General features: G+C 46.2%; 1 protein-coding gene across 3 annotated transcripts in view; it reads right to left on the reverse strand.

Moving 5' to 3' along the window:
* Positions 1 to 14,663, reverse strand: part of LOC126336406 (serine protease 53-like) — a 182,217-nt gene that overhangs the window by 1,859 nt on the left and 165,695 nt on the right. For 2 of the 3 annotated variants that reach the window (XM_050000108.1, XM_050000101.1), the window contains one exon: positions 12,387 to 12,531. In XM_050000108.1, the coding sequence (XP_049856065.1) occupies positions 12,387 to 12,531 (145 nt within the window). Of the gene's footprint in view, positions 1 to 12,386; positions 12,532 to 14,663 lie in introns of those variants that run through there. The other variant, XM_050000113.1, reaches the window with a different exon arrangement.

The following is a 14,663-nucleotide window of genomic DNA, read 5'->3' on the forward strand; positions in this document are numbered from 1 at the left end:
GATCCGTCCCCAAAGACTGAAAAGTTGCATAAGTCACACCAATATTCTAAAAGGCGTTAGGAGTAATCCACTAAATTACAGGCCTATATCGTTAACGTTGATATGTGGCACGATTGTGTGGGACACATATTGTGTTTGAATATTATGAATTACCTCAAAGAAGGCGGTCTACTGACATGTGGCAACACGATTTAGAAACATAGCTATTGTGAAAAACAACTACCTCTTTACTAACACGAAGTGTTGAGTGCTTTCGACAAAGGATTTCAAATTGATGCCGTATTTCTAGTATTCCACAAGGCTTTTGACACTGTACCTCATAAGCGACTTGTAATCAAATTGCTTGCTTATGGAATATCGTCTCAGTTATGCGACTGGTTTCTTGATTTCCCGTTAGAGAGGTCACAATTCGTAATAATGGATGGAACGTCATCGAGTAAAACAGAAGTGGTTCTGGCGTTTCCCAAGGCAATGTTATAGGCCCTCTGCTGTTTCTGATCTACATAACGATTTAGGAGACAATCTAAGCAGCCGTCTTAGGTCGTTTGCAGAGGATTCCGTCGTTTATCGTCTAGTAAAGTCATCAGAAGATGAAAACCAATTGCAAAACGATTTAGATAAGATATCTGCGTAGTGTGAAGATTCGTCATTACGAACAACTTAAATTGGAAAGAACACACAGAAAATGTTGCGGGGAAGGTAAACCAAAGATAGCGTTTCATTTGCAGAACAGTTAGAAGATGCAACAGAACTACTAAAGAGACTGCATACACTACGCTTAGCCGTCCTCTTTTGGAGTACTGCTGCGTGGTATGGGATCCTTACCAGATATAATTAACGGAGTACGTCGAGGAAGTTCAAAGAAGGGCAGCACGTTTTGTATTATCAAGAAATAGAGAAGACAGTGTCATGGACATGACACAGAATTTGGGGTGGACATCACTAAAACAAAGCCGTTTCTCGTTGCGGCGGGATCTTCTCAAGAAATATCAGTCATCAGCTTTCTCCTCCGAATGCGAAAATATTTTGTTGACGCCGAGCTACATAGGGAGAAACGATCATCATAATAAAATAAGGGGCATGAGAGCTCCCACGGAAAGATATAGGTACTTGTTTTTTTCCGCGTGTTCTTCGAGCGTGGAATAAAGAGAATTGTTGCGGAGGTAGTTCGATGAACGCTCTGCCAGTCACTTTGCAGCGCAGCCATGTGTAGGTGAACATGAAGTGGTTTCAACTTGTGAAGAAAACTCCTTTGGCCGATGTGTGACCAACGCACAAACCCGATGACCAACCCACCCAAGGTCTAACCACTGTTGTACACTCCTGGAAATGGAAAAAAGAACACATTGACACCGGTGTGTCAGACCCACCATACATGCTCCGGACACTGCGAGAGGGCTGTACAAGCAATGATCACACGCACGGCACAGCGGACACACCAGGAACCGCGGTGTTGGCCGTCGAATGGCGCTAGCTGCGCAGCATTTGTGCACCGCCGCCGTCAGTGTCAGCCAGTTTGCCGTGGCATACGGAGCTCCATCGCAGTCTTTAACACTGGTAGCATGCCACGACAGCGTGGACGTGAACCGTATGTGCAGTTGACGAACTTTGAGCGAGGGCGTATAGTGGGCATGCGGGAGGCCGGGTGGACGTACCGCCGAATTGCTCAACACGTGGGGCGTGAGGTCTCCACAGTACATCGATGTTGTCGCCAGTGGTCGGCGGAAGGTGCACGTGCCCGTCGACCTGGGACCGGACCGCAGCGACGCAAGGATGCACGCCAAGACCGTAGGATCCTACGCAGTGCCGTAGGGGACCGCACCGCCACTTCTCAGCAAATTAGGGACACTGTTGCTCCTGGGGTATCGGCGAGGACCATTCGCAACCGTCTCGATGAAGCTGGGCTACGGTCCCGCACACCGTTTGGCCGTCTTCCGCTCACGCCTCAACATCGTGCAGCCCGCCTCCAGTGGTGTCGCGACAGGCGTGAATGGAGGGACGAATGGAGACGTGTCGTCTTCAGCGATGAGAGTCGCTTCTGCCTTGGTGCCAATGATGGTTGTATGCGTGTTTGGCGCCGTGCAGGTGAGCGCCACAATCAGGACTGCATACGAACGAGGCACACAGGGCCAACACCCGGCATCATGGTGTGGGGAGCGACCTCCGACACTGGCCGTACACCTCTGGTGATCGTCGGGGGGACACTGAATAGTGCACGGTACATCCAAACCGTCATCGAACCCATCGTTCTACTATTCCTAGACCGGCAAGGGAACTTGCTGTTCCAACAGGACAATGCACATCCGCATGTATCCCGTGCCACCCAACGTGCTCTAGAAGGTGTAAGTCAACTACCCTGGCCAGCAAGATCTCCGGATCTGTCCCCCATTGAGCATGTTTGGGACTGGATGAAGCGTCGTCTCACGCGGTCTGCACGTCCAGCACGAACGCTGGCCCAACTGAGGCACCAGGTGGAAATGGTATGGCAAGCCGTTCCACAGGACTACATCCAGCATCTCTACGATCGTCTCCATGTGAGAATAGCAGCCTGCATTGCTGCGAAAGGTGGATATACACTGTACTTGTGCCGACATTGTGCATGCTCTGTTGCCTGTGTCTATGTGCCTGTGGTTCTGTCAGTGTGATCATGTGATGTATCTGACCCCAGGAATGTGTCAATAAAGTTTCCCCTTCCTGGAACAATGAATTCTTGGTGTTCTTATTTCAATTTCCAGGAGTGTATATTACCGTATCACACTCCTTGCTCCTAGTCTGGTTCGAGTTTCCTGAATCATGAGCGTTGCAACATATATTCTATTATAGTTCTCTCAAAAACGGAAGAAACAATCACGCAAACGTAAATCAGAAACAGTACAAAACACATTTACTTATAACATATCAATTTCATATACACTCTAAGACAAAGAAACGACGCACCAACAAGGAATTATGTGAATGGGATGGAAACAGGCAGAGGTGATGTGCATATGAACTGTCAATTAGGGCTATTCACAAACAACAACTTAAGTATACATGTTATTCCAAAAACGTTGTCGTGGAAGTAGGGGCCAGGAGGTGCTGGTGAAAAAACACATTGATAAGGCTATCTTTTATTTTAAAAGGCTTTCTCAGTAATAAATTTATAAGTCTGGCCTTTCTTCAAAAAAAAGTAATTTCAAAACAATTTCAAATAGCTTGACAATTTTCATTATGAAAAGGATATTACCAGGCATGACATTAACAACTTGCCAATAATGAGATTTTAATTTTATATATAAGACAACAGTTAAAAAACCTTTTACAAATAGCTCTATGTAAAGGATATTGTGAGGTTTGACGTTAACAATAAGAAGATTTTAAACTTGTTATATCAATATGGGAACAATTCCAAAAAAAAAAATCTTTAAGTAGCTAGCTTGTACTAAGCAAAAATAGTTGTCTCTCGCCAGTTACATAACTTACTAAAAAAAAAATCCTTAGCTCGGTACGGGAGTGACACGTGTAAAGGGGCCCAAATCACAATAGGTGGAATAGTTACTGGTGGTCTACAGGGCCATAGCAGATCAGTCGCAAAACTTCCATTATAAGTCGTCACGTCCCCGAGTTACTCAGAACCAGAAGATGTAAAAAAATGGTTCAAATGGCTCTGAGCACTATGGGACTTAACATCTATTGTCATCAGTCCCCTAGAACTTAGAACTACTTAAACCTAACTAACCTAAGAACATCACACACATCCATGCCCGAGGCAGGATTCGAACCTGCGACCGTAGCAGTCACACGGTTCCGGACTGAGCGCCTTAACCGCGAGACCACCGCGGCCGGCAGAAGATGTAGCTAAGGCGGTGCCTGCACATACTTCGAACCACAGAGACCCGCGACACCGACCCTAAATCACCCAATCGAGGTGTGAATGAAAGCGGCCCGACCAAGAAGCAATTACCACATTCCCGCGGACAAGCAAACGAAAGCTGTGGTGGGACGACCCCAACAAAACCACTGCGGAAGAAACTCATACACTTCACTAGAACTTGAAAACCAACTCTGTTACATAAAAACAGTACTCCTTACACTCCACCCCAGCGCCGGGAACTCGCCGCACTACCAGATGCTCGTCAGAACCAACCGCTGCCTGTGGTTTCAACGGCCGATAAGAAGACATACGATCCCACGCCCTGATCTCCTGCACCACGGCTTCTAAGCTTCATAAGTCACGTACATGCGGGTACGGCAGACTTAGCCCCTGGCAGCCAAGAGTTCGGTCAAAGCGCGTGGTGAGCAGTTGACGACCCCCAACAGCAGGACCCCACTCACGCCACCACCTCTCTCGATAAACGCTCAGTACGTACTCCTCGATCGTCACGCTACTGTACGCGATCCCAACAGCGCGCCAAACCGTAAGCGCCAATGCAAACACTAGACGCGAAGCGAAAGCACTCCGCCTGGCGCGCTTTTCGAAGAACCGGACACAACTACGACTCAGCATGTACAGGCAAAAAAATGGATGATTTATTCAAGACAAATAGCTTCACAAATTAAGCAAGCAAATAACGTTTTGGTCCACACCTGTCCTTGTCCAAGCAGTTATTCACCTTGGAATTGATTGATAGACTTGTTTGATGTTCTCCTGAGGGATATCGTGCCAAATTCTGTCCAATTGGAGCGTTAGATCGTCAAATTCTTGAGATGTTTGGAAGCCACTGCCCACGATCTTCCCATTTTCGCAATTGGGGAGAGATCTGGTGACCTTGCTGACGAAGGTAGGGTTTGGCAAGCACGAAGACAAGCAGTAGAAACTATTGCCGGTGTTGGCGGACATTATCTTGTTGAAATTTAAGACCAGGATGGCTTCCATTTAGGGCAATAAAACGGCGCACAGAAAATCCTCGACGTACGGCTATGCAGTAAGGGTGCCATGGATGACAACCAAAGGACCAGGAATCATGGTCTGTGGTGCCACTTCTTTTCATAACATAACCCCTTGGTTGTCATCCGCCGGCACCCTTACAGCATAACGGTACATAAAGAATTTTCTACGTCCAGTTTTGTTGCCATCCATGGAAGTCACCCTGAGCTTACATTTCAGCTCGATACGTCACAATTTCTACTGCTCGTCTTGTGCTTACCAAACCCTACCTTGACCAGCAAGGGAACCCAATCTCTTCCAATTGAGACCTTCTGGAAGATTAAAGGCAGGTCTCTCAAACTATCTCGGTAGACCACCCAACAACTCCGTCAATCAATGCCAAACGGAATAACTGCTTGCGTAAGGGCCAGAGGCTGGGTCAGTTTGGAAAGCTCTTTCTCTTGAATAAATCATCCAATTTTCCTACATTGTAATAGTTTGTTTCTCTACAAATGTACATCACATATACCGATTCCCGTCCCATTCGTGGTGCGCATGTCTTTTATTTTATTTTTTTTCCTTTCTATTTGTACGCGTTGCGCACGTAGTGCCCCACAGATCGTACATATATGAAGAGACTCATTTCAGAACATCCAAGATTCGATGAAAATAAAGTTTTATTACCTACTGGTTTCGTTCAACTGATATCTTTACGTTTCATAAAATGGCCATTGAAATTGCTCATAAAATGGCCATTGAAATTGCAGCGTCATGACGGCGAGATGCAACAGAGGTCAAATTGGCGCAAAGTGCACTAAATGCTGGGGTACGCAACGAAGTAACGTTTCAGCAAAGCTACACAGAGTAGGTAGGAGTAATCTACTTCCCGTTTATAAAAAAAGATTACGTAGCAGGTTTCTCATTCATAAATCTGGTTGTTTGTGTTATGGCTAGGGTAAGAAGAAGAAGAAACTCCAAGCAGCACATTCGCAGTTCGACACTGGCTGGATAATGACCTCTCCAAACTGCCGTTTACCGTTCTGCGACCTCTAAAGTGTTAAGCTTTGTGGTTATACCCTGTCTTCAAGGCCTCAGTGACGTTATCTTTCAACAGGATAACGCAAGACTGCGTGTCACCTGTTCTGTCCTGGCCTACCTTGATACAGAGTGTATTCGTCTGCTGCCCTGGGGAGCACTTCTTCCAGAATGAAAACATCTGGTCATGGGTTTCCGACAGACGGGAACGACAGCACATGCCAGCCACTATGATAGATGAAATCTGGCACATACTTGAAGCATCAAGGAATGCCGTACCGGTATCTGTCACCCAAAACACCTACAAGTTAAATCAAGTATCCTTCCTACTGCACTGTATATGTGCTGCAAGAATAATTTCATTATTTGCTATACTCCCTGGTGTTGGAACTTTAACGGCAAGCATTGTATTTACAGCAGCCTAAATAACAATGTTCTTACTGCGGCCTTACATAAAACAAAACTATCCTGTATCAAAAGTGAAATGCAAGAAACATTTTACTGTCGATGGCAGTGATTGAGGATGATTTTTGTTTTATGAAACGCTGCAATAAGTATAAATTTTTGTAAATTCGTGGTAAGGTATTATGGGACCAAACTGCTGAGTTCATCGGTCCCTAACCTTACACACTGCTTAACCTAACTTAAACTAACTTATGCAAAGGACAACACACACACCCATGCCCGAGGGATGGTACAAGCGCTTCATATTATAAACGAAAGTTAATAATTTGATACCTGAAGAAGATTTTGGCAATAGGAATCTTCATACTAAAGATCAGTTTATGTGTATGTGAATAAAAGTATATTTTCGAGAATTTTCGGAAGTCATGAGTCACGTAAATTACGAGAATCATAATACAGCAGTACGTATGAATAAATATTTACACATTTTCAGCAGAATAATTTTATTGTATATATAGGGACCCGAGTAGAAGGCTTGAACCAGAGGCTAAGGGTGGGAGGGAGACCTGTTTGGGAGCAAAGAGCGACAGCAATAAACTCTGACAAACCGCCCTCCCCCTTTCCAGAACCGTCCCCTGGCTCTGCGTTTTATCTCGCGTCATTGATTTTTGTATGCGCCTTACTGTTTCTTTTGGACAGTTGCGCTTTTCCAGGGTGACCATCCATTGCTCGTCTGGACTCAAATTCGGGAAGACGGACGTTTAAAATTACGTTTGGCCATCCAGATTTAGGTTTTCTCAAGTTGCTCAAGACTAAAGGCGGGATGGTTTCATTTGAAAAGGATTTTCCACCTCATCCCCAGCCCAATCTGAGGATGTGCTCCGGCTCTAATGACCATGTCCTCGAAGGGACGTTAGGCCCAGATCTTTCTACTTTCCCTTCAACCTGGTCCAACTTCCATCACAGTCAACAAATTGGTCTTTGATCTTTTATTTTCCGATTTGTCCTTCATTTATGGAAATCAGTGTGTTGGAGATGATATTGTGTTCAAAACATACTCGTTTTGCATATTGGCCATGAGGTGTAAACTTCCTGATTGTTGTGGAACCTATTTACCTGTCATCTGCAGGCTCAGTGACAATCGAATGATTTTAGGATTATGTTTAGTGCTGGAAGTACTGGAAAGTGGCATTATGGGATAAAAGCCATAAATCCACTGTTTGGTAGTCGAGCAATAGGCAATAAAGGACAGATAGCCAGAATACTTCGTTTCAGCGAAGGATATAGATGTTCTGAGTGACTGAATCAAATACAACCACACCTGGCAGCGTGGTTCCTGATTTCAAACATAAGTGGACGTAGGAGAAGGCCAAGGTTGATTCGACTACGCTACAGAAGTTTCTGTGGGAAGTCCTTACATATCCCCTGTTCAGCCCCGATCTTCATCCATGCGATTTCCTTATTTTGGAACCCTGAAAAAAGACATCTGTGGCCGCCGAGTTGCTTCGGACAAAGAGGTGCACGACTGGGTATAATCATGGTTCTGTACGCATTGGTCGCCTTGTCTCACAGGGGGACAAATGAATTAATGGTTATGGATCAAATGGCTCTAAGCACTATGGGACTTAATATCTGAGGTCATCAGTCCCATAGACTTAGAACTACTTAAACCTAGCTACCCTAAGGACATCACACACATCCATGCCCGAGGCAGGATTCGAAACTGCGACCGTAGCAGTAGCGCGGTTCCGGACTGAAGCGCCTACAACCGCTCGGCCACAGCGGCCAGCAGTGGTTATGGCATTTACTTTTGAAACAAAAGTATGTTTACTTTTCTTCATTTGTCTCGTTTTCATTTGAGTGCCCCTTGTACACGAACAGTGAATTCGAATACTTGTCATAAATTCTGCTCTGATTAACAAAACTTTCCCTTCACGTATATCATTAATCGGAAGAAATGACGTGTCTGGAAAGGTTCCAGGGACGATGCCTTATACTCTCCACGTAACAGGCTCCAACAGTCTCCAATAGGTATTAGCAAAAAGGAGCTGGGAGACCGAAATTATGATGCTTTGGGTCTGAGAAGCGAGAGCACTGGACAAATTTTGAGTTTGTGATATTGGAGTAAGGGGTGGGGGGGGGGGGGGGGAGGGTAGGAGGGTGGATATACCAGACGGTGAGTACGATGCGCTTGAATATTAAGCTGAAAGGCGCCTCTAGTTGTGTCTTTCAGCTGCCAGTTACACCGAGCGAGGTGGCGCAATGGTTAGACACTGGACTCGCATTCGGGAGGACGTCGGTTCAATCCCGCGTCCGGCCATCCTGTTTTAGGTTTTCCGTGATTTCCCTAAATCACTCCAGGCCAATCCCGGGATGGTTCCTCTGAAAGGGCACGGCCGACTTCCTTCCCCATCCTTCCCTAATCCGATGAGACCGATGACCACGCTGTCTGGTCTCCTTCCCCAACCAACCAGCCAACCATCAGCTGCCAGTCTGGTAATTGGTGTCATAGCGAGTACATCGGTTTCAATCTTTTGTCGCTGATTTCTTTATACTGTGTTGTACTGGTCTGCGAATTTTGATTGGCTGACTTGAGGAACAAAGGATCGGCATTAAGTTTTGTTTTAAGCTCCGCAAAAAACAGCCACAAGCCACTGTCTGCTAAGGGAGGCTTTTGGTGAGCAAGCTCTGTGACAAGCAAGAACATATAAATGTTTTAAGCAGTTTAAAGGTGAATGGGTGTCTACGGAGGATGACGAACACTCAGGCCGACCGTTACCATCCACAACTCCATAAACGATCGCGAAAGTGCGTAAAGTGATCCACAACGACAGAAGGCAGACAACTCGCGATGTTTGTGAAATCGTTGGAATTTCATGTGGGAGGTGTCAACAGCTTCTAGTTGATGAATTGGACACGAGACGAACTGCAGCAAGTTCGCCCCTCGCCTTTTGAACGTTAACCTAATTGACACGCAGTGCGGGGTAGTCGCGTGGCCTATGGCACCTTGCCACGGTTCGCGCACCTCTATCCGTCGGAGGCTCGAGTCGTCCCTCGGGAATGGGTGTGTGTGTTGTCCTTAACGCAAGCTAGTTAAAGTTAGATTAAGTAGTGTGTAAGCCTAGGGACCGATGACCTTAGTAGTTTGGTCCCATAGGAACCTACGACAAATTTCCAAATTTTCTTATCGACCCTCGGCTTACGGGGTGCACTGATCTGCGAACAATAGTTCGGGAACGGCTGGGGTCATGAATCATGGATGTAGTTACGACATTGAAATAAAACAATCTTCGGAGTGGAAGAAAAGTGCGCCAGGTTCGCAGCAGCATCAGATCAATGCTAATTATTTTTTTAACTTTCATGGAATTATCCACGCTGAATTTCTTGTATGTGGTCAGACAGTCATAGCGAAGTTCTACTGCGACGTTTTGCAGGTAGGAAGGAAGATGTCAGACGTAAACGGCGCGAGAGACGAAAGAACAAAGACAAGTCGTAGCATCATGAAAATGTACTTGTTTACATTCCGCTAATTGTGAGGGACTTCATAAAAAAAAAAAAAAGAAAAAGAAAAGTTGTCCTCAACCCACCCTACTCGTCTGCTCCCAGACCCTTGAGTTTTCTTCCTATTTCTGAAATGAAACTTGAGTTCAGAAGGCAGCGTTTTGACTGTGTAGAAGAGGTTCAAGCGAAATTTCAACTAATTTTGAACACTTCAGTCAGCGGGCTTCCAGTAGCGCTTCTAACAACGAGAAAATCGCCGGAATAGATGCAAACAGATGCGATTGCACTATATTGAAGCTCATGGTGGAAATAAAAATGTAAATGTTTTCTGATTTTTACGGGGACATTCTCGAAAATTTTGGAACCACTTCGTATGCCTTACCATGTGGAGCTTGCCTAGTAATGCTGTGTTACGCACTGCGTATTGAACCCAAATTCCGGATACTGCAAGTGTCTCGTTTAAAGTAGGGGACCGCCGTGGCGCTGCTGCTGCTGCTGCACAGTACCTCTTGGGCAGTGGCCGGTGGTGCGTGGAGCTGACTATCGAGTCTGCCACTGGAAAATCTTTGATTATCTTCGGATAGAAGCTATCGGCAGTCACTAGAATAGAAAGATGAGCATGTAACCGCCATGCCACCACTATTTTTGACATGATTCCAATTTGTCAATGCCTTTCCACTGCATTTCATCCGGTAAATAATGTCTCCTACCCTATCAGCTCCAACGGCCAAGCGAATAATATACTACTGGCCATTAAAATTGCTACACCACGAAGATGACGTGCTACAGACGCGAAATTTAACCGATAGGAAGAAGATGCTGTGATATGCAAATTATTAGCTTTGCAGAGCCGGTGGCGACAACGTGCTGGCATGAGGAAGGATTCCAACCGATTTCTCATACACAAACAGCAGTTGACCGGCGTTGCCTGGTGAAACGTTGTTGTGATGCCTCGTGAAAGGAGGAGAAATGCGTACCATCACGTTTCCGACTTTGATAAAGGTCTGATTGTAGCCTATCGCGATTGCGGTTTATTGTAACGCGACATTGCTGCTCGCGTTGGTCGAGATCCAATGACTGTTAGCAGAATATGGAATCGGTGGGTTCAGGAGGGTAATACGGAACGCCGTGCTGCATCCCAATGGCCTCGAATCACTAACAGTCGAGATGACAGGCATCTTATTCTCATAGCTGTAACGTTTTGATCCCTGAGTCAACAGATGGGGACGTTTGCAAGACAACAACCATCTGCACGAACAGTTCGACGACGTTTGCAGCAGCATGGACTATCATCTCGGAGACCATGTTTGCGGTTATCCTTGACGCTGCTTCACAGACAGGAGCGCCTGGGATGGTGTACTCAACAACGAACCTGGGTGCACGAATGGCAAAACGTCATTTTTTCGGATGAATCCAGGTTCTGTTTGCAGCCTCATGATGGTCGCATCAGTGTTTGGCGACATCGTGGTGAACGTACATTGGAAGCGTGTATTCGTCGTCGCCATACTGGCGTATCACACGGCGTGATGGTATGGGGTGCCATTGGTTACACGTTTCGGTCACCTCTTGTTCGCATTGACGGCACTTTGAACAGTCGACGTTTGCAAGACAACAACCATCTGCACGAACAGTTCGACGACGTTTGCAGCAGCATGGACTATCATCTCGGAGACCATGTTTGCGGTTATCCTTGACGCTGCTTCACAGACAGGAGCGCCTGGGATGGTGTACTCAACAACGAACCTGGGTGCACGAATGGCAAAACGTCATTTTTTCGGATGAATCCAGGTTCTGTTTGCAGCCTCATGATGGTCGCATCAGTGTTTGGCGACATCGTGGTGAACGTACATTGGAAGCGTGTATTCGCCGTCGCCATACTGGCGTATCACACGGCGTGATGGTATGGGGTGCCATTGGTTACACGTCTCGGTCACCTCTTGTTCGCATTGACGGCACTTTGAACAGTCGACGTTACATTTTAGATGTATGACGACCCGTGGCTCTACCCTTCATTTGGTCCCTGCGAAACCTTACATTTCAGCAGGATAATGCATGACCGCATTTGGAGGTCCTGTACAGGCCTTTCTGGATACAGAAAATGTTCGACTGCTGCCCTGGTAAGCACATTCTCCAGATCTCTCACCAATTGAAAACGTCTGGTCAATGGTGGCCGAGCAACTGGCTCGTCACAATACGCCAGTCACTAGCCTTGATGAACTGTGGTATCGTGTTGAAGCTGCATGGGCACCGGTACCTGTATACGCCATCCAAGCTCTGTTTGACTCAATGCCCAGGCGTATGAAGGCCGTTATTACGGCCAGAAGTGGTTGTTTTGGGTACTGATTTCTCTGGATCTATGCACCCAAATTGCTTGAAAATGTAATCACATGTCAGTTCTAGTATAATATATTTGTCCAATGAATACCCGTTTATCATCTGCATTTCTTCTTGGTGTAGCAATTTTAATGGCCAGTAGTGTATATACGTAGATAGTTGCCATAAAGTTAAAGAAAATACAAGGTTTAAGAAAATACAGTTTCTTCTCTTCGTAATTTGAGATTTATCGTTTCAGTGCGACGAATATTTCGCTGATTCTTACCTTTGCGATCGATGGCACAAACGTTGGCGGTGGTCATTGTCCAGCAAGAACTGCCAGACAGTTCAGCTAAACATTCATTCTTCTTTAGAACATTCATGTTCAGAATCTGGAGCTCGGAAAATCGTGGCAAGTCGAGAGTAGCAACCTGCAGAAACGCGCAAAACATTTTCAGATGAAGAAGGAAAGTCATTTTCATCAGTGTACCATAAGGCGAATAAAGTGCAGCTAAACATATCGTTCTGCTAAATAAAAAAGAATATAGGGAAAGAACATTACATGATAAGACAAGTTAGATAATGTTTCAGTGAGAGTAGTATTTTTCATGAACGAGAGCTGTAATAAACAGCAATTTAAGAAACACTGTGACACTTGATAGTATCTATTTAATGGCCCGCCCGGTTAGCCGAGCGGTCTAACGCACGGGGTTTCCCGAGTGGGAAGGAGCGCCTGGTCCCCGGCACGAATCCGCCCGGCAGACGTGTGTCGAGGTCCGGTGTGCCGGCCAGTGTGTGGATGGTTTTTAAGACGGTTTTCCATCTGCCTCGGCGAATGCGGGCTGGTTCCCCTTATTCCGCCTCAGCTACACTATGTCGGCGATTGCTGCGCAAACAAGTTCTCCACGTACGCGTACACCACCATTACTCTACCACCAAAACATAGGGGTTACACTCGCCTGGCGTGAGACGTTGCCTGGGGGGTCCACCGGGGGGCGAACCGCATTATAACCTTTGGTTCGGTGTGGGGCAGCGTAGGGGTGACGTGGACTGCGGTAGTCGACGTGGGGTTGTGGACCACTGCGGCTGTGGCGGGGACGGAGCCTCTCCGTCGTTTCTAGGTCCCAGGTTAGCATATAATTCATAAATACAATCTATTTAATGTCTCTGAAAGATACTTTAATGTCACAAGACATAGTAAAAAAACAGAGGACTAACCCCCCATATCGTTAACTCACATCTCGCAATTTTATTGGTGAAAAACACGTTTAAAACTTGACAGAGTCTGACACTCAAGCAAGACTTTTTCACTATATTTCTGCAATACTCATTTCCACTGAGAGTAGCATAAAAGATTAGAGAATCAAATCGCTTGTGGACCAATGATTGGAGTATATAAAATAGCACGGCCATTTTGGTGCCACCAGTGGCGAAGTCTGCATGGAGTCTCCATTACATCAGCCCGTATATATTGTTATTTACATGCTGTTGACATCTGCTGGGTTATGGAACCCTAGGGTCCTGGATGTACTGCAGTAAGGCCTAAACCCTAGGATTCAGCACTCTTAACTGTACGATCCTACAAGTGGAGCGAACAATATTGAGCTGTGCTCACTCTGGCAATGCGTTTTCTTGAACTTGGCTGTCTATCTGTGTTTGGTTTCACACCATTGTTACGGTTATGCCTGGTTCTTCCTCCTTCTACGTGTGGCAGCAACGATGTGTATCGATATTTGCACCGTGTACCATCTTTGGTCTTATGGATATAGTTTCCAGCTAGGGGGTCTGCGAGCAGTCGGTCGGTTGGTGCGGACCAGGGATGATATCTCCATGCGGTGCAGTCGGCTGGGTCAGCGGGCGGTCCCTGTGCAGTGTCGGAGCGTGTGTGGAGCTGTCCAATCGCTACGAGATTCGTGGTTCACCGACCCAGGACGTCAAAGTTGAGTGGTGTGTTAAGTGCCAAAGCCGCGTCCGTTCATGTTGTATCGTTCGTTTCGGTGGTTCGCTGTTGGGGAGCTTTTCCTGTGAGCAACACCGAGTGTTTGTACTGGTTAAATCGAGCCGCCATGCGGTGGAATTAACTATATTGGTTCACTACAATTCAAGTGCACCGGCGGAATTTTCTGCCTTGTGGCCGTTAGTGTTCTGCTTACCTGCCCTGGCTACTGACGTCAATTCAGGGAGCGCCCTTTCCTCACCTGTTGTCGCTGTCCAAGATGGTATGTAGTTTTGACAGCTTAATACACATTTCATTGTGGATAATCACGTCCATAACAGTTTGGTCTTTGAGTTTTTATGTACCGATTGGTGGCAAGCAAGTCGTTTGGTCGGTCGGTCTGTGACTGTCTCTCGGTTGGGTTACTGACGGATCAAGTGTAGTTGGACCCACCACCTGTCTCACCTAAGTGAACGTTAATATTTCGAGGACAGACCCCCCACCCCCACCCCCGCCCACCCTTGAGGCGTCTGAGTGCTGTTGTCTATACTGTCCTTTTCATGGGTGTTTAATGGTCTGTTGGTAATTATTATAGCCAATGCTTTAAAAGAAAAAAATATTGTGTTT

The sequence above is a fragment of the Schistocerca gregaria genome, chromosome 1 (genome assembly GCF_023897955.1).
Source record: "Schistocerca gregaria isolate iqSchGreg1 chromosome 1, iqSchGreg1.2, whole genome shotgun sequence".
Classification (NCBI taxonomy): Eukaryota; Metazoa; Arthropoda; class Insecta; order Orthoptera; family Acrididae; genus Schistocerca; species Schistocerca gregaria.